The sequence below is a fragment of the Prunus avium genome, chromosome 5 (assembly GCF_965620075.1).
Source record: "Prunus avium chromosome 5, drPruAviu1.hap1.1, whole genome shotgun sequence".
NCBI lineage: Eukaryota > Viridiplantae > Streptophyta > Magnoliopsida > Rosales > Rosaceae > Prunus > Prunus avium.
The window spans coordinates 20,623,200-20,645,239 of NC_142288.1; the positions used below are offsets into that span (position 1 = coordinate 20,623,200).

At 38.4% G+C, this 22,040-nt stretch overlaps 2 protein-coding genes and 1 pseudogene across 3 annotated transcripts; 2 read left to right on the forward strand and 1 right to left on the reverse strand.

The window, feature by feature from the left end:
• Positions 1 to 426: 426 nt before the first annotated feature.
• LOC110745149 (subtilisin-like protease 4) lies at positions 427 to 12,873 on the forward strand (annotated as a pseudogene).
• A 3,737-nt stretch (positions 12,874 to 16,610) lies between these two features.
• Positions 16,611 to 19,701, forward strand: LOC110747721 (subtilisin-like protease 4). The gene has a single exon (XM_021947845.2). The coding sequence runs from the start codon at positions 17,132 to 17,134 to the stop codon at positions 19,394 to 19,396; it is 2,265 nt and encodes a 754-aa protein (XP_021803537.2). The 5' UTR covers positions 16,611 to 17,131; the 3' UTR covers positions 19,397 to 19,701.
• Positions 19,702 to 19,858: 157 nt separating this feature from the next.
• Positions 19,859 to 21,809, reverse strand: LOC110747733 (uncharacterized). Of its 2 annotated transcripts, XR_002525288.2 has the most exons (4): positions 21,640 to 21,809; positions 21,054 to 21,169; positions 20,070 to 20,691; positions 19,859 to 19,935 (listed from the first exon to the last, which is right to left on the reverse strand). XR_002525288.2 is itself a non-coding variant. In XM_021947851.2 (3 exons), exons 1-3 carry the CDS (start codon positions 21,751 to 21,753, stop codon positions 20,208 to 20,210), a joined length of 714 nt encoding a protein of 237 aa, XP_021803543.1. In that variant the 5' UTR covers positions 21,754 to 21,809; the 3' UTR covers positions 19,859 to 20,207. The 2 variants fall into 2 exon arrangements, 1 of the variants encoding a protein (XP_021803543.1); XM_021947851.2 differs by having other exon boundaries at positions 19,859 to 20,691.
• Between the last annotated feature and the right edge of the window lie 231 nt (positions 21,810 to 22,040).

Below are 22,040 nucleotides of genomic sequence, written 5' to 3' on the forward strand. Positions count from 1 at the left end.
GATAAAAGTACATATTGTTTCTTTCTTTCACAGTTTCACTCAAAGGGTCTTGGTTGAATATTTTACAACTATTTTATTTATTATATTCTCATCATGAAAACCTTTTCACCTATTGCTTCAAGAAAGATGACTTTTGCCAAAGCCGCTTGCTCCATTGCTAAGTAAAATTGTGGCCATTGAATGTCCCTTGGCATAAGAGAAACAAGTTACCATGCCTGCAAATGGGTTGAATCCATATAGCTTGACATATAATTGAGGTTAATTAGCTCTTTTTTCTTTCTTTTTTCTTCCATTGAAGTTAACAGGTGTGACAGTAAGAACATCATCAGTGACATTGCTATGTATAGATTGACACAAACTAAAGTTAAAATCGACATTATTTATTCGAAATCGGGATACCAAGTTGAAGTAAATTTCAAGTACTAAATGACAGAAGGTAAGAGCCAAGATATACTTTCGAATGTTCAAAGAGTTGTCTGAATACAGAATAAGAAGTCCAAGACCATTACCAATTACCATTAATTATACCTACCATTCTTAATAGAATTTTCTCCCCCTCTCTATCTACTATATAATAGGGTAACTTGGGAAGATATTGAAATGCACTGTTACTTGTAAGCTTCTTTGATCTTTTACAAGAACAGAAAACAAAATGTGTGTTTTGCTGTCATTTGTGGAAGTTCTTATTCTTCTAATCATCCTTCCCTTCTCAGAAACCTGTTCAACACAGGTAATAGAATCCCCATCACCAAGTACTTTAGCAACCTACATTGTTCACCTTAAAAAGCCACATGACAGAGATTTTTCAGAATTGCAAGACTTACAAAGCTGGCACCAGTCATTTTTGCCCACGGAGACAGAAACCGTGAACCCGAATCCATACCTGGTTCATTCATATCGAAGCGTGGTCACCGGGTTTGCAGCAAGAATGACAGCAAAGTACCTGGCGCCTGGCGCCTAGCGCCCGGTTCCCCACGGGCTATACTATTTTTGTACAATAAAAAACCGTAGTATAGCCGCTCGGCCACATGTTAAAACAGTATAGCCGCGCGGCTATACTTGTTAGGCATATTATATTTAAAAGGGGTGTAGCCGGGCGGCTAGACTATTTTTATAAAAACCGTAGTATAGCCGGGCGGCTGTACTCTTTTCATAAAAATACACCCCGAGTATAGCCGGGCGGCTATACTATTTATAATTAAAAAAAGGGCCACCGCTTGGCGCCCAGCGCCGGCTCGCCACGTGTAAAAACTAGTATAGCCGTGCGGCGATACTATTTTTTAAATAATAAAAAACCTTAGTATGTAGTAACATACTGGCGGGCTTTGATGCAGCAATTGAGGATGGTGTTGATCTGCTCAGCTTCTCCTTCGGCGCTGGTCCAATCCCATCTTTGGTAAATGATATAACAGCAATTGGTGCATTTCAGGCAATCCAAAAGGGTATCCTCGGGAGCGCTTCGCCTGGGAATCTTGGTCCATTCAATGGTACAGTGCAGAATGCAACCCCATGGATCCTTACTGTTGGAGCAAGCACCATTGATAGAAGTTTCAGAGCCGTGGCGCGGCTTGGAAATGGAGAAGAATTTGAAGGTGAATCCCTTTACCAGCCTCTTGGTTTGTTGAATCCAACAACATTGCCACCTCTTGTATACCCCACCACAAGCAGCCACACATTATCTGAATTCTGCAATCAGGGAACGTTGGCAAATGTCAGGGACATGGTGAAAGGAAAGGAAGTGCTATGTCAAGGACGTGGAGGGGAAGCCGGCATTGCTAGAGGGGCAGAAGTGAAGAAATTTGGAGGGGTTGCTACCTGCAACACATGTGACTTATGCAGCAGGGTTGCAAATCAAGGCCTATATAAATTCAACCTCAACACCAATTGCCACAATCTCATACAAAGGAACTCAAACAGGAAACTCATCTGCTCCCATTGTGCTTTCCTTTTCTTCAAGAGGTCCATATGCAGCAAGCCCCGGGATTCTGAAACCGGACATTATTGGACCTGGAGGAAATATTCTTGAAGCCTGGCCGTCTGACTCATCATTTTCAGTGAGTTCAGGTACCTCAGTGTCATGTCCTCATCTGACTGGTACAGCAGCGTTGCTCAAGAGCTCACACCCTGACTGGTCACCAGCTGCCACTAAGTCTGCAATGATGACAACTGCTGATGTACTGAACTCTTTGCCACTGGTGCAGGCTGATCGGTTCATAATTGTATATTATTTCTTACCCTTCTAGCTTATGATTTGGTTATGTTTTTGAGTTAAACTTGTGCTTTTAATCCTTTTTGTGTTTATCTTTCAGTTAATTGAGCTTTAGGTAACAATGATGGCTTTGGAGAACATAATTCATGCAATTCAAGCATGTTAAGGCCTAATTTGGATGAATTGATGAAGAGCTTAAAGACAAATTCATTATGGCTACAGCCCCCTGCCAGTCCAGTTCCGTAGGTCATATTGCAAGCTTTGTTTCAGCAACCTACATAGCTCGGATGAGGCCACATTCTTCATGAAAGTTGCTCCAATTGGTGTGTACTATAACATATCCAAAATTCAGCCCCATTGGATAAATCTGGAGTCCGTTACCTAGCAAACACAGAACCATGCTCAGGATGGATCTTATCAGCGCGGAAAATGAGTTAGCAATTTGTTTCGGCCTTAACTTCTTCCTCCGACCTTGGATTGGCCCAAATAACATATTGCTGGAAAGAAGACATTCTGAACCTCAATTTAGAGTGCTTAAAGTCCTAATTTGATTAAGAGAAGCCCAAGTTGTAAGCCCTTGAAGTTGCTGGTCATGCTGACCTCAGCATGTGCTGGTTGGATGCTTGGTCATGGTGAGCTAGGTATGAGCTATCATTTCTGGTTGGAAGCTTGGTCATGGTGACATGAAGATGAGCTAGGGCTGCTGGTGGGATTTAGTGGTGAAGTGCATCAACCAATTCAAGATTTTCTAATACAAGTGCATCACCCATTTCAGATTTTCTAATACAAGTGCATCAACCATTTCAGATTTTATAATTCAAGTGTTGTATGCATTAGTCTTATTGAATTCTGATTTTCACTTCCCCTAGGCCTATAAATAGGGAAGTTCTCTAAGCTTGTAATAACACCCCAAGGGGGGGGAGCTCTCAAGCACTTCTCTAGAGCTCCCTTCCCTTCTCTCCCTCAAATTCTCTTAGTTTCCCTTTGTAGTTCTCAATTGTTGTAATAAGATCATTCTATTAAATTTTCTTTGTACTAAATATCAAACATCTCTCTACTTCCCTTCTCTTCCAAAAGTCTCCATGTCTCAAACACTTCACAAACACATTTCTCTTCCTTCCCTAAGTTCTCAAATTCTCCAAGTTCACAAACATCCTCCAAGTTCTCAACCACTCTCTTCCAAATTCTCAAAGTTCCTAAACACTCTCTTCCAAAATCCACAAAGCTCTCAAAACACCTCTCTACTTTCTTCTCCAAATCCTCCAAGTTCTCAAACAGTCTCTTCCAAATTCCCCATGTCTTAAACACACCCCAAGGGGGGGAGCTCTCAAACACTTCTCTAGAGCTCCCTTCCCTTCTCTCCCTCAAATTCTCTTAGTTTTGCTTTCTAGTTCTCAATTCTAGCTTTCTTTAATGTTTTCTTAGTTGTAATTTATTTTTCTTGTAATGTACATTCTTTTCTTTAGTTTCAAGTTTGATTAGTTTCCAAGTTTCAATTATGGTTTTTGTTCTTATTCATTATGCTTATAAGTTAATATGCTAGTTTGAATGATTGATCACCATTTAGGCTTGCATGTTAGCTATCTTGGTTTGAATTAAGAGTAGACACCATGCTTTAATTCGAATTGAACTATGAATAGGAAGAGTATGTATGGACATTCGACAACAGGGATTAGATACATGCTTGGTTGTTTAAATTGTTCTTCTATGCTTAATGGGTTCCTAATGCTTAATTTTAGGTTAGACAACAAATGATCAAATTAGGGAATTAGGAACACAAGGTTATGACCACACACCATGGCTTAATCATACATTAGCTAGAATCAATTCGTTAATCTAATTGAACTTGGGAACTTATCTGCTTGAGTTAGTTATTTTCTTTCTTCCTTGTTTTTATTTATTTCCCTTCTTTTTCATTTCTGTTTTGTGTAGGGAAAATGAATTGAATCATTCAATCACCAATCCTCGTGGGATCGACCTCGCACTTACATACGCTATACTACCGAACGGTTCGTGCACTTGCGAGTATCACAAGTTGAGGATGCAACTGAATCCATTTTGGTGAAGCTGTATCTACACAACAAGTTTTTGGCGCCGTTGCCGGGGACCGGTAACATTGTTTGATTCTATTTGGCTTTCCTACTTTATTTTTTTTTCTTAACTGGACAATTTCAAGTTTTAAAGTTAATGACGTTAATGGACAAGTTGTGTTTGTAGTCCAACAGAAAAGGACAATTGCCCAACAAGCAAGAGAACTGGGTTTAAGTCCCAGCTTACACAACCCATTGGTGCTTGTTGCTTTGAAGCATGGAATTGGACTTGTGTTGATTTTTCCTTTTCATTTTTAGTTTTTTTTTAATATTTCATAATCCTTTAATTCTGTTTCAAGTTTTTTTGTGTTCGTTTTAGCAATTTATGATAGCTTAATAAAAATGGAGAGAGATGGCAACCTCAATCATAAGAATGGGGAGTGTGGAGCAGTGGGAGAAGTCGCGACCTCCAAATGCATCCATGCTCGACCTAATCGCTTCAAGGGGGAGTATTCCAATCTTTTCTCTTTAGTTGTTTTGTTATTATTTTAGTAATTTTAATTTTCTATTTCTTTTATTAAAAAAAAAATTAAAAAGATTTTTTATATTAGCTGACTCGTGGTAACTCCAGTGAGCGTCTCCGTCAATACAGTGTCTAGGAGTTCTTTAGGCGACACCTTCGGTGTCTAAGAAGTTTGGGTTTTAAGTGGGACCTTTGTGACCCCTCCAACCTTCCCGGATCCCCTGGCTGTGTTTTCTGAGGCCCTTAACTGGTCATCCATGAGTTGCTTGTATATTTGTGTGTTTTATAAAAAAAAAAAAACAAAAACAAAAACAAAAACAAAAAAAATTTAAAAAAATTGAAATTTGAGTTTTTATTTTTTTTATCCTTGTAAATTGCAATTTGGAACTTCTTTGTTGTTTTTTTTTTTTCTTTGTGTGGTCAGTTAGTTGTAATAATAATAAATTTAAAAAAAAATATTCAATTTGGAAGTTCTTTGTTTTCTTTTATGTTCTTTTTTTTGTTTTGTTAGGTTAGTTTATTTATTTACGTGGTGTGGTTAGTTAGTTTATTTCTGAGTGTTAAAAACACATTTTTATTTCATTTCAAACATTACAAACAAAGAAAAAAAAAAGTAAAAAACAAAAAAAACAAAAAAAAAACAAAAAAAACAAAAAAAAAACATTCAAGTAAATTAAAAATAAAAACAACTTCTTCATCTTCATCTTCATCTTCATGGCATGCCTCTATTGTCTCTTACTTGCAGAATCTGCAGCAGCTCCACATGGTCCTCATTTTTTCTCTGCAGTGCTTCCACGTGCTGATTGGCACAGTAGAGCCGCTTCTGCAAGTCCGCCACCATAGCCTTCAAGGAAGTTATTTCCTCGCTCATCGCGGCACACTCCCGTGTTCTCGCCAGCAATCGCATACCCAAATTGGTAGCCGAGACCGCATGGAGAACAGTTAAATTATTGGACTCCTCCACCGCTGCTTTGTCAGACCTCTGTGCCACATGCAGATGATCTGTCGGTGTGAGCTTGCTGCCAATCATGCCTCCAAGCAGCGCTGCTCTGTTCGGCATTGCCTTAGAAAAGTTCGGTATTACCTCAGCAAAGTTTGAGGCCGTACCGTGATGATATGTGGAGTTTGGGAAGACATGGTTTTGAGGAGCCCTTATCTGCGCATTCGGTGGTGCAAGGGACAGTTCAAGGCTAAGATCATCAAGGTGAGTGCATGAGGATGCCATTGTTTTGTTTTTGGATTTTTTGATGTTTTTCTCTGAATTTGCAGGAAGAAATGCGGGGTGCTCTTCTACTTCACCGAGATGAGTTTAAATAGACTTATGCAGATGAGGGAGCCGAAAGCACTTCGGATCTCGAGGGTGCTATCCTGTGCTCTTTTCTCTCGGATCCCTTCATTTCTGGCGCAAATTGCGAGCACGTTTTTTTTTAAAAGGGAGCATGTCTACACTTTCACTTACTTTTGCCTCCCTGTTTTCTGATGTTTGTGTTTTTGCTTTTTCAGTTTTTATTTTATTTTATTTTATTTTATTTTATTTTCAATTATTTTCTTCTTGTTTGACAGGTTTCTTAATAATGTAGTTGGAAGAAGAGACAAAATTAAAGATGCGTCTTGGACACCTGGTGCAAGAATCCCAACTCTTCTTTTAAATTCTTGTTTGAATTGCGTGTTTATTTCAGTTTATTTATTTATTTATTTATTTTGTTTTTTATTTAATTAGGTAGTATAATTTAAAACTCATAGGATATTCTTTGAAGGAGCTAAATTTTTGGTAACTCCAGTGAGCAACCGCAGTCTATACAGTGTCTAGGAGTTCTTTAAGGCGACACCTTCGGTGTCTAAGAAGTTAGGGTTTTAAGCGGGACCATTGTGACCCCTCCAACCTTCCCGGAACCCCTGGCTGTGTTTTCTGAGGCCCTTAACTGGTCATCCTTAAGTTTTTCTCTTAAAAGAAGAAGCAGTTATTTGTGTATTCACTTAACTAAAAATAAAAAAATAAAAATAAAAAATCTTGTTTGGGTCTTCGTGTTTTTGTTTGATTGTCGTTCTTTAAATTTAGAGTCAATCGTTTCTTTGAGATAGCTAACGTTTTTATTTCCCAATTAAAGAAAAAAAAAAAACACACATACACTTTAAAATTAAATAAAAACTGAAATCATTTCTTCTTGGCCTTCGGTGTCTCGACCATAGGAGCTTTGAGTTTGGCCCTCTGGCTGCCCTCTTCCAGGGCTTCACGCACAGCCTCTTGGGGCTCATCACTTGAGCTCCCAAAGATCGCAATCTTAGCTTGAGCGTAACTACTCTCGCGATCCGCTTGCTTGCGTTTATCCGGTCGGTCTAGGTCCTCCAGTTGCTTTCTCATGTCGCGAGAGTACAACTCTACCATCTTTGATAGATTTTTATTCTCGTCTCGCAATACTTCTAGCTGGTGTCGATTCACCTCCACAATCCTTGACCTCTCCCTTTTCAAGCTTTTTATAGCACTCTGACAGTCTTCAACCAAACTTCGCTCCGCCGCCAACTGAGCTTTAAGCACCTCTACCTCATGGGACTTCGCAAGTAGGCGATGACCCAAACTTGCGACACATGCTGTACTCTGCACGCTCAGTGCCAGGGCATCACTCGTGACCCGGTTGTCATCCCTTGTCCCGAACACACGTATATCTTTGGGAGTCACTAAATTTCTGCAAACTCCAATGGCAACATCGTTGTCCAGGAGTATTGAGTCATTGACAGTCACAGGCCCCCGTGCGGAGGCAAAGTAGGGCATCCATACTGGTGCTACTGCTTGGCCTCGTGTCTGAGTCGGTGGAGCTAGGTTGAGATCTAACGAAAAGGGGTAGGAAGAAGCCATTTGATTTCTCACTTTTTTTTTCTTTTTCTTGCTTCTTTTCTCTTTTGTGTTTCTGAGTTTGTGTGTTTTTTGTTTTTTGTTTTTTTCCCTTCTTTTTCCTTCTTATAGATATAGTCTTTGACAAACAAACCCTAGCCGTTGCAGCGTCTAAGCGTTTTCTGAATATCCAGCGTTCCTCGAGTCCCACAACCTTCTCACTTTCCAACCGTTTCCAACACATTTGTCACGACTTGCTTTGTCTGAACGGACGCGTTCAGCAAAGTTGTCGCGCCTTTCCATGAGCCCGTAATTTTCGCTTGTGGATCTGCGGCGCCTCTATGCGTCGACACGTGGCTCCTGCTTTCTGCCCGTGACTATCCATGAAACGACATCAGGGACCACATTCCCTCTTTTTAGAAATCCCGCTTTGCGCTCATAATTCACGTTTTATCTTTTTAAGAAAAAAATTAAATTTAAACGTGTGGGCTTCAGATTTCATGTTGGGTCGGGTTTTACCGTTGTTGGGTTAATTTCATTTTGGGTTGGGCTTTCAATTGTGTGGGTTTCAGTTTGTGTAAGACTATCTGTTAGGGCTTACTGTTTTGAGTGTTTTACTGTTTCGTGTTTTTTTATTTATTTATTTTATTTTATTTTATTTGATTGTTTGTTTTGTAATTTTTATTTTGTAATTGTTTTATTTTATTTTTGTATGTTTTGTGATTTTTATTTGCTTTAATACCCTTCATTTGTTGTTATGACATTGGTTGTGGCTAATTTTTAAACATTGAGGACAATGTTCATTTCTAGGTTTGGGGGTATTGGAGTTTAGCAAGTAAATTTGGTTTTTCTTAAAATTAAAAAAAATAATAATTGAAAGAAAAAAAAAATTATTTATTTTTTTGCTTGTTTTTATTTTAAGTATTGTTTTGTTTTGTTTTTGTTTTGAGTCACTTTCCGAACACTTATGATGAGATAGTGATAAATGTTTGCATGACTTAAATAAAAATTGGATTTCATTTTATTTTAGTGTTTTTTTTTTCTTTATTAAAAAATAAAAAAAAATTTGGCATTGTTCTAGCATGATATGTTTGAAACCTTCTTTACACTTGCCATTTGTTTCATAATTTTCCAATTAAAGGATTTGCATGACCCAAAGAATTGTATCAAGCATAAATTAGACTTATATAACCATAAATGTGAGCTTTTGAGCCTTGTGCTTCATTTCATGAGTGTTATACACATACTCTTATTTTCTTGTCATCAAAGTTGTTGTTTGATCTCATTATTCATTGATTTGGTTGAATACTTAAAAGTCATTCATTCTTTTGCAATTCGATTTCATGACATTTAAGAAATGATATTAGGCCCTCTTTGGATCGTTTGTACCTTTCAAGCTAACCTTATGCATGCTTAAGCATGATTTTCCATTGTTAACCATTTTGAGCCTACATGTAAACCTTTTCTTTCATTTAACCAATTATATTTCCTCGCCTTAGCCTGAAAAACAAATATTTACCTTTCTAAGGAACTCATGAGCTTTAATTGGGATGTGTTTTTCATACTAAGTTTGGGAATTTCGAAGAAAAAAAAAAAATCACACAATTGGTGAAAGAAAAGAGAAAAGTTGTGATTAAGTGGTGGTTGAATGAAATTTCATTTTTGGGTTTCATTTTTGGGCCTTCAAAATAAATTGGTGTTTAAGGAAAGGAGTGAATCAATGTAAATGAAGGGTATAAGGAGTTTTGATCAGGTAAAAGAAAAAAATCTAATCGTGATGATTCGAAGTCTTGTAAACAATTATTTTATGCTCTTGCATTGCGAGTTCCTTGGACTTTGTATTATCCATATCCTTCATTTCTTACTCACCTTACACCCTTGGCCCCATTACAACCCATGTTAAAGACCTAAATTGATCTTAAATGTCATGTGGTTGAATTGCATTCATTTTTCTACTTTTAAGTGTTTGACATCCTTCTTGAGATCATATTAATGCAAGTTCTTCATATTTCTATTGCGAGTTAAGTCCCTTATGGTTTAACTCTATTCTCATGTTTATAACTGAGTGTGCATTATAGCCCTCTTCTGAGTGATTCATTTGTGAGAGGACAACTTTGGTGAGATTTGAAGTTGAACTTATGCTTTGTATGATTTTTGAAATTGTGTGAAAACTAAGATTGGGGAATTTGTTGCATTTGGCTATCACACTACTACACTTTGAGCATATTGTGTTTAGAACTTTGCCGCTTTGTAAATAATGTCTAAAAATTGAGCTTTTATTGTTAAAACGTTTAAGTCATGTGCATGAGTCATTTCTCTTCAGAAAATGTTCGGAAAAATTGTTTTAAGTTCTTTGTGTTTTTGTGTTTGTTTTTGTTTTTGGTTTTGCTTAAGGACTAACAATCTTTAAGTTTTCTAATTACTTTGTTTTACAGAGTCAGTAAAACGTTTGTGGGTATCGTATCTGTTAAACCCTCAGGAGACACAACTCCTCCTACTAGGGATGCCTAGAGGTTTAAAGGCTTGTTGCATATGCTAAATGCAATCGAGTTACCTACGAAAGTGGTTTAGTTAACTTCTAGTTTTGTTTTTAACTTTGTTTTGTGTTGTTTTGCTCGAGGACTAGCAAAATCTAGGTTTGGGGGTATTTGATCGGTTCATAATTGTATATTATTTCTTACCCTTCTAGCTTATGATTTGGTTATGTTTTTGAGTTAAACTTGTGCTTTTAATCCTTTTTGTGTTTATCTTTCAGTTAATTGAGCTTTAGGTAACAATGATGGCTTTGGAGAACATAATTCATGCAATTCAAGCATGTTAAGGCCTAATTTGGATGAATTGATGAAGAGCTTAAAGACAAATTCATTATGGCTACAGCCCCCTGCCAGTCCAGTTCCGTAGGTCATATTGCAAGCTTTGTTTCAGCAACCTACATAGCTCGGATGAGGCCACATTCTTCATGAAAGTTGCTCCAATTGGTGTGTACTATAACATATCCAAAATTCAGCCCCATTGGATAAATCTGGAGTCCGTTACCTAGCAAACACAGAACCATGCTCAGGATGGATCTTATCAGCGCGGAAAATGAGTTAGCAATTTGTTTCGGCCTTAACTTCTTCCTCCGACCTTGGATTGGCCCAAATAACATATGGCTGGAAAGAAGACATTCTGAACCTCAATTTAGAGTGCTTAAAGTCCTAATTTGATTAAGAGAAGCCCAAGTTGTAAGCCCTTGAAGTTTCTGGTCATGCTGACCTCAGCATGTGCTGGTTGGATGCTTGGTCATGGTGAGCTAGGTATGAGCTATCATTTCTGGTTGGAAGCTTGGTCATGGTGACATGAAGATGAGCTAGGGCTGCTGGTGGGATTTAGTGGTGAAGTGCATCAACCAATTCAAGATTTTCTAATACAAGTGCATCACCCATTTCAGATTTTCTAATACAAGTGCATCAACCATTTCAGATTTTATAATTCAAGTGTTGTATGCATTAGTCTTATTGAATTCTGATTTTCACTTCCCCTAGGCCTATAAATAGGGAAGTTCTCTAAGCTTGTAATAACACCCCAAGGGGGGGGAGCTCTCAAGCACTTCTCTAGAGCTCCCTTCCCTTCTCTCCCTCAAATTCTCTTAGTTTCCCTTTGTAGTTCTCAATTGTTGTAATAAGATCATTCTATTAAATTTTCTTTGTACTAAATATCAAACATCTCTCTACTTCCCTTCTCTTCCAAAAGTCTCCATGTCTCAAACACTTCACAAACACATTTCTCTTCCTTCCCTAAGTTCTCAAATTCTCCAAGTTCACAAACATCCTCCAAGTTCTCAACCACTCTCTTCCAAATTCTCAAAGTTCCTAAACACTCTCTTCCAAAATCCACAAAGCTCTCAAAACACCTCTCTACTTTCTTCTCCAAATCCTCCAAGTTCTCAAACAGTCTCTTCCAAATTCCCCATGTCTTAAACACACCCCAAGGGGGGGAGCTCTCAAACACTTCTCTAGAGCTCCCTTCCCTTCTCTCCCTCAAATTCTCTTAGTTTTGCTTTCTAGTTCTCAATTCTAGCTTTCTTTAATGTTTTCTTAGTTGTAATTTATTTTTCTTGTAATGTACATTCTTTTCTTTAGTTTCAAGTTTGATTAGTTTCCAAGTTTCAATTATGGTTTTTGTTCTTATTCATTATGCTTATAAGTTAATATGCTAGTTTGAATGATTGATCACCATTTAGGCTTGCATGTTAGCTATCTTGGTTTGAATTAAGAGTAGACACCATGCTTTAATTCGAATTGAACTATGAATAGGAAGAGTATGTATGGACATTCGACAACAGGGATTAGATACATGCTTGGTTGTTTAAATTGTTCTTCTATGCTTAATGGGTTCCTAATGCTTAATTTTAGGTTAGACAACAAATGATCAAATTAGGGAATTAGGAACACAAGGTTATGACCACACACCATGGCTTAATCATACATTAGCTAGAATCAATTCGTTAATCTAATTGAACTTGGGAACTTATCTGCTTGAGTTAGTTATTTTCTTTCTTCCTTGTTTTTATTTATTTCCCTTCTTTTTCATTTCTGTTTTGTGTAGGGAAAATGAATTGAATCATTCAATCACCAATCCTCGTGGGATCGACCTCGCACTTACATACGCTATACTACCGAACGGTTCGTGCACTTGCGAGTATCACAAGTTGAGGATGCAACTGAATCCATTTTGGTGAAGCTGTATCTACACAACACAGGCCATGTTAACCCCTCCAAAGCAAACGATCCGGGGCTTGTCTACGACATCCAACCAGACGATTACATTCCTTATTTGTGCGGTTTCAAGTACAAAGACAAAGAGGTAGAAGCAATAACACAAAAAGCAGTGAACTGCTCAAAGATAAAAGGCATACCTGAATCACAGCTGAACTACCCTTCATTTTCGATAACATTTGGATCAAGTCCGCAGGTGGTTACAAGGACAGTGACTAATGTTGGCTCAGCTTCATCAAATTACACTGTGAAGGTTGTTTGTAAGCATTCAATTAAAGCCTGAGGAGATTGTGTTCACCAAGCTGAAACAGACAGCAACTTACAAAGTGACTTTCAGCCTAGATGATGAGGGCTATAGTCAGAGTGCTGGCCATAAGTTATTTGCTCGAGGCTCCCTGCAATGGATTTCTGCTGAACATGGTGTTAGTAGCCCAATTTCTGTCGCATTCAAAAACGACGATAGGATGCTGCTACTCACACCTTAGAAAAGTTCAGTTTAAACTCTACAGCAACCTCTATATGTATCCCAGAAAGTGATATCAATATGTATGCATCCTTCTAATATAAATATGTTTTATTGTATAATTAGAAAAAATTAAAAGAAGAAAAGTTCGTGTGCACTCATATCTTGACCGAGTAAAGGGGAAGCACTTGAATTCATTTAGACAGGGCTGTTCTGGTTGTTCCTCTTAAGAAAGCAAATGAAATAAATCAAAAATGCCAATTGACCTTAAGTGTTACTCATATTCAAATAGTATCTTATATCAGAGAACCAAGCCTTGAGTGAAGACCAAAATTTGAATCTGTCAAATTAAGATAGGCTCCCAAGACTGGTTAAGTACCATGCAAATTTGTCAACTTTCAGTTACTAAATGTGCTGTCCTATGAAAGAAAGAAATGACCATACATTATACATATGGATATGGTGAACTGGCTTCTCCAATTGCAGACTGATCTTCCCCGCTAATTTGAAATCTTATGGCAGAAATCACATGATTCTACTTCGTAACATTATGGCAACAATAAAATCAAATAAGGATCAAATTCAAGTGGCATTGCAGCTTTGATCAAGAGCGCCCACCCTGACTGGTCTCCGGCCGCGATAAAATCTGCAATCGTGACAACAGCTGATGTTGTAAATCTTAAAGGAAACCCAATCCTTGATTCTGATCTTCTTCCAGCCAAATTCATTGCTATTGGCGCTGGACATGTTAACCCATCAAAAGCAAGCGATCTGAGGTTAGTCTACGACATCCATCCTGATGAGTATGTCAATTACTTGTGTGACTTGAATCTTACAGACACTGAGATAGGCATGATCACACAACACTACATACAGTGATAAAGTTCAAAAGGCATACCTGCAGCACAACTCAACTATCCTTCATTTTCGGTTGCATTCAGTAACAGTCCTCAGACCTTTACAAGGACAGTGACTAATGTTGGCTCTGCCTTTAACTATGCGTGGGTTGCCCCACCAGATGGGGTTGATATCACCGTGGTGACTGATGTAATTGCATTCACTGAGGTGAAGCAGACAGCAAAATTTACAGTGACATTTACTTGAACAGACGACAGTACTTGGGATGCAAGAAACCAATTTGCTGAAGGATATCTGAAGGGGGTTTCTTTTTATCGTAGTGTTAACTGTCAGTCCAATATCTGTCATGTTTAATTAACATGTCGGTAACAATAACCCTTTCAAAAAAAATATCCCGCGTATAGCCGAGCGGCTATACTATTTTTTTTATAAGCTTTTTATTTAAAAAACCGGGTATAGCCGGGCGGCTATACTATTTACAAAAATGGCCGCTGCGCCTAGCTTTCATTTCGCCACGTGTCAAAAATAGTACAGCCGCGCGGCTATACTATTTTTAGATAATCAAAACCGTAGTATAGCCCGACGGCTATACTTGTTTTACTAAACATAACCCCTGGTATAGCCGATCGGCTATACTATTTGTTTAAGGAAAAAATGATCACGGGCCTGGCGTTAGGACCGCTTCGTCACGTGTCAAAAATAGCATCGCCACCCGGCTATACTATTTTTTAAAATAAAAACTGCGGCTATACTATTTTTTTAAAATAAAAAACCATAATATAGCCGATCGGCTATATTATTTATTTTAAAAAAACCGTAGTCTAGCCGTGCGGCTATACTATATACTATTTATTAATTAAAAAAACCCGTCTGGCGATCAGCACTCGCTGCGTCAAAAATAGTATAGCCGCACGGCTATACGAGTTTTATAATAAAAACCGGAGTATAGCCGACCAGCTATACGCCTTTTTAAAAAAAATAACCCCAAGTATAGCCGCTCAGCGATACTAGTTGTGATTTAAGAAGGACCACCCGCCAACCGCCTACCGCCCGGTTTGCCACGTGTACAAAAACAGTATAGCCGCGCGGCTATACTCGGTTTACTTTGAATGTTCTGTAATTATCCAAAGCTTCCACAATTTTTAACCTCAAACTAATTACCATTTACAAACTACTGCAACCACCATTCTCTTCTTCATCTCCACCTAAAGAAACCCTATTTTAAATAATATCAAAACTAGCATCATAAAACCACTCTACCTCATTTTCCATATCAGATTGCTCTTTAACCTCAAACCATATCTTTAGAGGTCATGCTAAGACTATACTAAAAAGTGGGAGCTCTGGATGAGGAGGTAAAAAGGAAAACTAAAGAAATAACAATTCAAATTTGTTTATATGAGCAGCATTGCCGTTCATATAATAATAAAAGGGGCATATACTCATGTCAAGCATATTTGACAAGGGGATTATTCGCAGCAATAGTCCCTCAATTATACCCCAAGTTACATTTTGGTCACTCAACTCAAATATTAGTTGCAGAGGTCACTCAATTAGGTGTTTTGTTGCACCGTTAGTCCTACCGTCAAGTCTGTTACTTTTTCTGTTTAAAATGATGACGTGTCAGCATCTCTTAGATTATTGATGGGCAAATGTGACTTTTCAGTTAAGATTATTTATAGCAATGATCCCTCAACTATACTCGGAGTTGCTCTTGGGTAGTTCTACTCTTCTCTTGCCCACCCAATTCCTCATATGGGTAGCCTCTACTCTTCAAATTGGTGAGGTTGAAGGCCAAGGAAAGAGAAAAAAATCCAATTGTAATTACCAAAATTGCAAAGAACCCTAAGATTAAAGTCATCCTTTCACTTTAGAAATATACAGTAACAAAAAGAAAACTAATTTATTAAGCTGCATTACAGGTTATAGAGATGTAAAAACTATATCTGAAGACTGATATTTAGCATATTCAAATGTTTGAAAGTAAATCACAACATTGGCTTAAACTAACCACTGAGGGTCCTCATTCTTTTCCCATCCCATGTGCATTATTGTATACTTCAGGAAGAAAAATAAAACAAAAAACAAGAGAGAGTTCATCAAAAAATTCTTGGAGATTGGTCACTCAATTAGGTGTTGTGTTGCACCATTAGTCCCTACCGTTAGAGAGACTTGACGGTAACGGTGCAACAAAACACCTAATTGAGTGACCTCTGCAACTAATATTTGAGTTGAGTGACCAAAGTGTAACTTGGGGTATAGTTGAGGGATCATTGCTGTGAATAATCCCTTTGACAGGGTATTAAACAAACCGAAAATTTATTCTTTGACCAAAAAGAAAAATACAGAAATCACTTATATCTAACGAATATTGGTTAAGATATAATTAATTTTGGAAGCACATATTAAAGAAACTAATAAAAATAATAATTGTTACTCAGATGTTTTAAATATAATTTTAATATACCCTATATATCTATTTTACAACTCGATATTCTAAACTAAACTACCAAGAGAGGGATTAAGCTCGGGTTTAAGGGGCGGGGCCACCGGGCACACTATCTTCGACAAATGGCCTAACCCATGTATGCTTAATATATTTCTTTTTAAACATATGCACATTGTTCTCTACAATTGCAAAGTGTATGAAGAACGTGATTAGTTTACATTAAAAAAAATGCCCTTAAGAAAACATTTCCAACAGCAACTTCCACAAGAGAAATTAAGCACATACAAAATATATAAAAGTTCCCGAATCTCACAATAGATGAGAAGAGGGAAACCAGTAATTCACCAAGAAATATGGCTTCCAAATACAGAGCAATGCCTTCTCTAATGCCTATGAGATTGTTGCTGGTGCCAAAATATAACCAAACAGAAAAGGACAGTAAAGTCTTTTTATTTTTTTGGTCTGAAAAAAGGACAGCAAAGTCTAAACACAATAAAAATCACACAAATAGCTGATTTATGTGACACCCATTAATTACACAAATATAATGGCTTGGGTTCCTTCTAGAAGAGAATAACCTACAGATATGCTAAGAACCGTCCAGTTCAAAACAAAAAGTTGAAGGAAATATGGAGCCATCCTTTGAACTGGTCAAACATGCAGTACTAGTGTAAAACCAAATCAAGCTTGGCAAGACAGTCGGACACAGTACTAAACTCGAACTAAAGTACTAGACAAAAACCTGCACAGCATCCATGTTGCCGCCTAAGGAGAAGTAGAGTCACTAAATAAAATTCTCCATGGGACACGAGACGATAATAAGGCTACAATAGCATAAACTTCACCAGGAGCCGAACCATAAAGCTCCAACAGATACATTTCGACACTTTCGTGAAAATGCCGGCCAATTCTCTGCTTCCTTACCCTATATATGATCCTTTCCCAACAGATAACAGAAGCATAGGCATCAGCTACTATCCCTTCTACCTCATTCACAAGGGTTTTGGTCACCATGGCTTTGATCCCTTTTCTTACTCTCATTTTCCTGTTTAGCTTCTATTGTGTAATTGCTCAGCAAAATGACCTCTTTCCAACCACTACTAAATCGGGCAATTTGCAAACATATATTGTCCATGTAAGGAAACCAGAGGGCAGGGTATTTGCTCAAACAGAAGACCTGAAGAGCTGGCATGAATCTTTCCTGCCAGCCATTACCACAGCAAGCTCAGATGAACAGCCACGCATGCTTTACTCGTACCAAGAAGTGATCAGTGGTTTTGCAGCTAGACTCACTCAGGAGGGAGTGAGAGCAATGAAGGAGATGGATGGCTTTGTGGCAGCACATCCTGAGAGAGTATTTCGTCGGAAAACTACACACACACCCAACTTCTTGGGGCTGCATCAACAAACAGGTATATGGAATGAATCCAATTTTGGGAAGGGAGTGATCATTGGAGTACTGGATGGTGGAATTGAGCCCAACCATCCTTCATTTAGTGGTGCAGGAATTCCACCTCCACCTGCAAAATGGAAAGGGAGGTGTGACTTTAATGCGTCAGACTGCAATAACAAATTAATTGGTGCAAGGGCTTTCAATCTTGCAGCTCAGGCATTGAAAGGAGATCAACCTGAGGCACCAAATGATATAGACGGACATGGGACCCACACAGCAAGCACAGCTGCTGGTGCATTTGTGCAGAATGCTGATGTGCTGGGAAATGCAAAAGGTACAGCAGTCGGGATAGCGCCTTATGCTCACCTGGCAATATACAAAGTGTGCTTCGGAGAACCCTGTCCTGAGGCCGATATACTAGCTGCGCTTGAAGCGGCTGTTCAGGATGGTGTGGATGTGATCTCAATCTCTCTTGGCGAAGATTCAGTTCCATTTTTCAAAGACAGTACTGCAATAGGCTCATTTGCAGCAATCCAAAAGGGAATATTTGTAAGTTGTGCAGCTGGAAATTCTGGCCCATTTAATGGCACTCTTTCTAATGAAGCCCCCTGGATTCTAACAGTTGGAGCAAGTACCATAGATAGACATATTGTAGCCACAGCAAAGCTTGGAAATGGAGAAGAATTTGATGGCGAATCTCTCTTTCAGCCAAAAGATTTCCCTTCAACATTGTTGCCACTTGTTTATGCTGGAGTAAATGGTAAAGCAGATTCTGCATTGTGCGCTGAAGGATCCTTGAAAGGTCTCAGTGTTAAAGGTAAGGTAGTTTTGTGTGAGCGAGGTGGGGGAATAGGAAGAATTGCCAAGGGAGAGGAAGTGAAAAATGCTGGAGGTGCTGCCATGATTCTTGTGAACGAAGAAACCGATGGCTTCAGTACATCAGCTGATGTTCATGTTCTTCCTGCAACACATGTAAGCCATGCAGCTGGACTGAAGATCAAAGCGTATATAAATTCAACAGCAACACCAACAGCGACAATCTTATTCAAAGGAACTGTCATCGGAGACTCATCTACTCCTGCCGTTGCTTCCTTCTCTTCAAGAGGGCCCAGCCTGGCAAGTCCAGGTATTCTGAAACCAGATATTATTGGACCAGGCGTAAGCATTCTTGCTGCATGGCCATTCCCTGTGGACAACACCACAAATTCAAAAGTCAATTTCAACATAATTTCCGGAACTTCAATGTCATGCCCGCATCTCAGTGGAATTGCAGCTTTGCTCAAGAGCTCTCACCCTTACTGGTCACCAGCTGCCATCAAATCTGCTATAATGACTTCTGCTGATCTTCTAAATTTGGAAGGAAAACCAATTCCCAATGAAACACTTCAGCCTGCAGATGTCTTAGCCACCGGTGCAGGCCATGTCAATCCATCAAAGGCAAATGACCCAGGATTAGTATATGATATCCAACCTGATGATTATATCCCTTATCTTTGTGGCTTGGGCTACAAAGACGATGAAGTAAGTATCCTTGTGCACAGACCAATAAAGTGCTCAAAGGTATCAAGCATACCTGAAGGAGAGCTGAACTACCCTTCATTTTCTGTCACACTGGGACCATCTCAGACATTCACACGAACTGTGACAAATGTTGGTGAGGCATATTCATCTTATGCAGTCAAGGTTACTGCACCAGAAGAAGTCTATGTGAGTATCAATCCCAAAACACTTTACTTCTCAAAGGTGAACCAGAAGCTGTCGTATTCAGTGACATTCAGCCGTATTGGTTCGAGAGGCAAAGCTGGTGAATTCACTCAAGGATTTCTAACATGGGTTTCTACTAAACACGTCGTTAGGAGTCCAATTTCTGTTAAACTCCAGTGAGTAATGGATGCACATCATATAGTGGGCACGTGGTTTTTCATCAAAGTTCATGGTGCTGTATGTGATCAAACATATTTGTACCTACTCATTTCCTTATGTTTTTTCAATAACATGGCAACTATTTAAAGACCACTTGGAGAATTTAAGCAAGGGGCAAAAAGAAACCCTCTGACACCCAAGTTACCAGAGATAGAGAAATCTTGGGTCTGCTGCTTCCCGTTGAAAGAATAATTAAAATTAAATTAAATATAAATTAAATATAATACGCAGCATTTAGAAAGAAAACAATGTCACAAATATAGAAATACCATAATCCAATGCACTTTCTCACATCTAACTCAAATTTTATTTTTATTTCAGTAATGAAAACTAGTGATAGAAATCTAATTACTTAACTTACACTGGGATGACCCTATAATTTTCTCACCCAGATGTTGCACACTTTCAGTAAAGAATTAGACATGGAGAAAAGAAACCTTGCTCAAGAATGATAAATGTTGCAAATACTGTCAAGCTTCTTTGCTCATGACCTGCCAAACCTACATACAGATTTCATGTTTTGCTCACACATCAGGGCATCAGGTGTAAGGAAGCTAGTCATTTTAAATACACTGCATAGCCAGGAGCCAGATGCCCTCATGCAACAAAATGTCAATAGTATGAATCATCTCACATTCTATTCAAGGAAATTGCATAGAAACTTTCCCATTGCAAGAACTCAATGCAAGCTTCCTCAGGTAGTTACCATAGAAGCATACTTGACCGCATTGTCACTGAAATTTTATGGCTACATAATAACCGTGAAAACTCATCAACCAAAACCAGGAGGCACATCAGGATCCTCATCACCAGCATCACATGCCTGCTTGTGCTCCATGTCTGTAGAAAATCCAGGCGCAAGTCTGTTATCATCGGCATTCAGCTTATCCTGTAACTGGTGTGGACTTTCCTTTTGTTCTTCCATGGCTCCTTTTACATGACGCAGAGGTAGCTGTAACTCATCATTATTGTTTATCAGATGATTATGAGATAAAGAAAATCCCGGTGGTGCTTTTGGTTCATTGCCAGACAACGTATCATCAATTTCTTTGGCTGCAGCAACAACTAAACCGTTATTGTCAGCTTCCTTGCGAACTGGAACATCACCAGTGGAAGCTTCACCCTCAGCTTTCCCTTTTGGGTTAGTTAATTTATTGTAGACAGATTGAACAGTTTCTGTGATTTCACTTTTCATGCCATCACTTGATCTGATTATACCCCACAAACCATCAGATATGTGGCTCATTACTTGGTCCCTAGCAATTGGAAGCACACCAAAAGAAAAAATTGTCATTATCGGATCTCACATGATTTTACCTTTGTATCCTATGACAACAACCAAATCAGAGGGATCAAATAAAAGTTTGTGACTATAGCATAGAAGTCTACGAAGACAAAAATTACCATGTTATGATCATTAAACTGTGAAGAGTGATACCAGAGACTTATCAAGTCGGAAAAAAAATTCTTCTATTTAAAATTAGTAAACCATCTTCTAGTATTTAGACCCAAAAAAAACCATATCTGGTGTTTCATCAAAGAGATACAGAACCACCACCACATAAACGTATACAGTCATCAGTCACATTAAAGTCATTGAGAGAAAGTGGTTACTTACCCAACCTCCTGATAAATGTCATCAGAAAGTTGTCTGGGTTTCATATTCTCGGCAGCTTCACGATTAAGCGCTGCCGATTGCTTCACAATTGTAATAATATTTTCACGCAATTCATCCTGCAATCAATTGCCTTTGTTTCAGAAACATCCACTCACAAATTTGGCTCAGAAACATAAAAGGAAAAAATTGCCAAACATTCATGCATGCTTTCAATCTACCCCAATCCAATCCTAAAGTCCAAAAATTTGGCCAAATTTAAAATTAAATTACATAAAAAAAGTGAAACCCATTCACATTGTTTGGCTAAAAAACAATGTTCCCATAATACTTCATGAATCAGTAGAAAATACTTGATTTTCATAGTGTGACAAAATTGAATATAATTCCAGCATTCTCAGCAACACCCTAAGCTTTAGCATTTAAGCACTGGTTAATTTTTCATTTCTTCAAAGTAACACAAACAAATGGAGAAGCAAGCGAATTTCGTTACCCTAGGAAAGAGAAAAGAATCAAATAAGGAGAGAGAAAGAGACAGAGAGAGAGAGAGAGAGAGAGAGAGAGAGAGAAAGCGAGAGATGGTGCGTACATTGTGCTTGAGCTTTTGAATGATCTTGCGGCGGAGTCTGTCGAAGTCTCCGTCGTCCTTTAGCTTCGCTATCACCTCCTCTTTGCTAACCTGGTGAACGTACGAGCACTCCATCGGATTTTCGCTTTGCGTTTTTGCTCCAGACCCCCTTCACTTATTTACCGCCACAGCCTTATATTCGCTATTTATTTTTCTTTTTCTATGACTGATGTGATTTTTCCTTGGGAAATTAGTGTCCTTGATAAAATGTAGGAAATATTTTTCTCCTACCAATGGCAATTTGACATGTGTAGAAATTTTTATTTTTTTATTTTTGATAAATCATTCTCGTACACACTTTCAACAGTGACTCCAATGAAGGAGGCAAGCAATATCCCTTCCTAATTCTAATTTTATGAAGA

What these genes read in the sequence shown, in the direction of transcription:
- LOC110747721 (XM_021947845.2), top strand. Translation starts at nt 17,132, where the DNA reads ATGGCTTTGATCCCTTTTCTTACTCTCATTTTCCTGTTTAGCTTCTAT.
- LOC110747733 (XM_021947851.2), bottom strand. Translation starts at nt 21,753, where the DNA reads ATGGAGTGCTCGTACGTTCACCAGGTTAGCAAAGAGGAGGTGATAGCG. An exon ending in TTCAAAAGCTCAAGCACAAT is followed by an intron (nt 21,170 to 21,639) that starts GTACGCACCATC and finishes AATTGATTGCAG; the next exon opens with GATGAATTGCGTGAAAATAT. An exon ending in GACATTTATCAGGAGGTTGG is followed by an intron (nt 20,692 to 21,053) that starts GTAAGTAACCAC and finishes TCCAATTGCTAG; the next exon opens with GGACCAAGTAATGAGCCACA.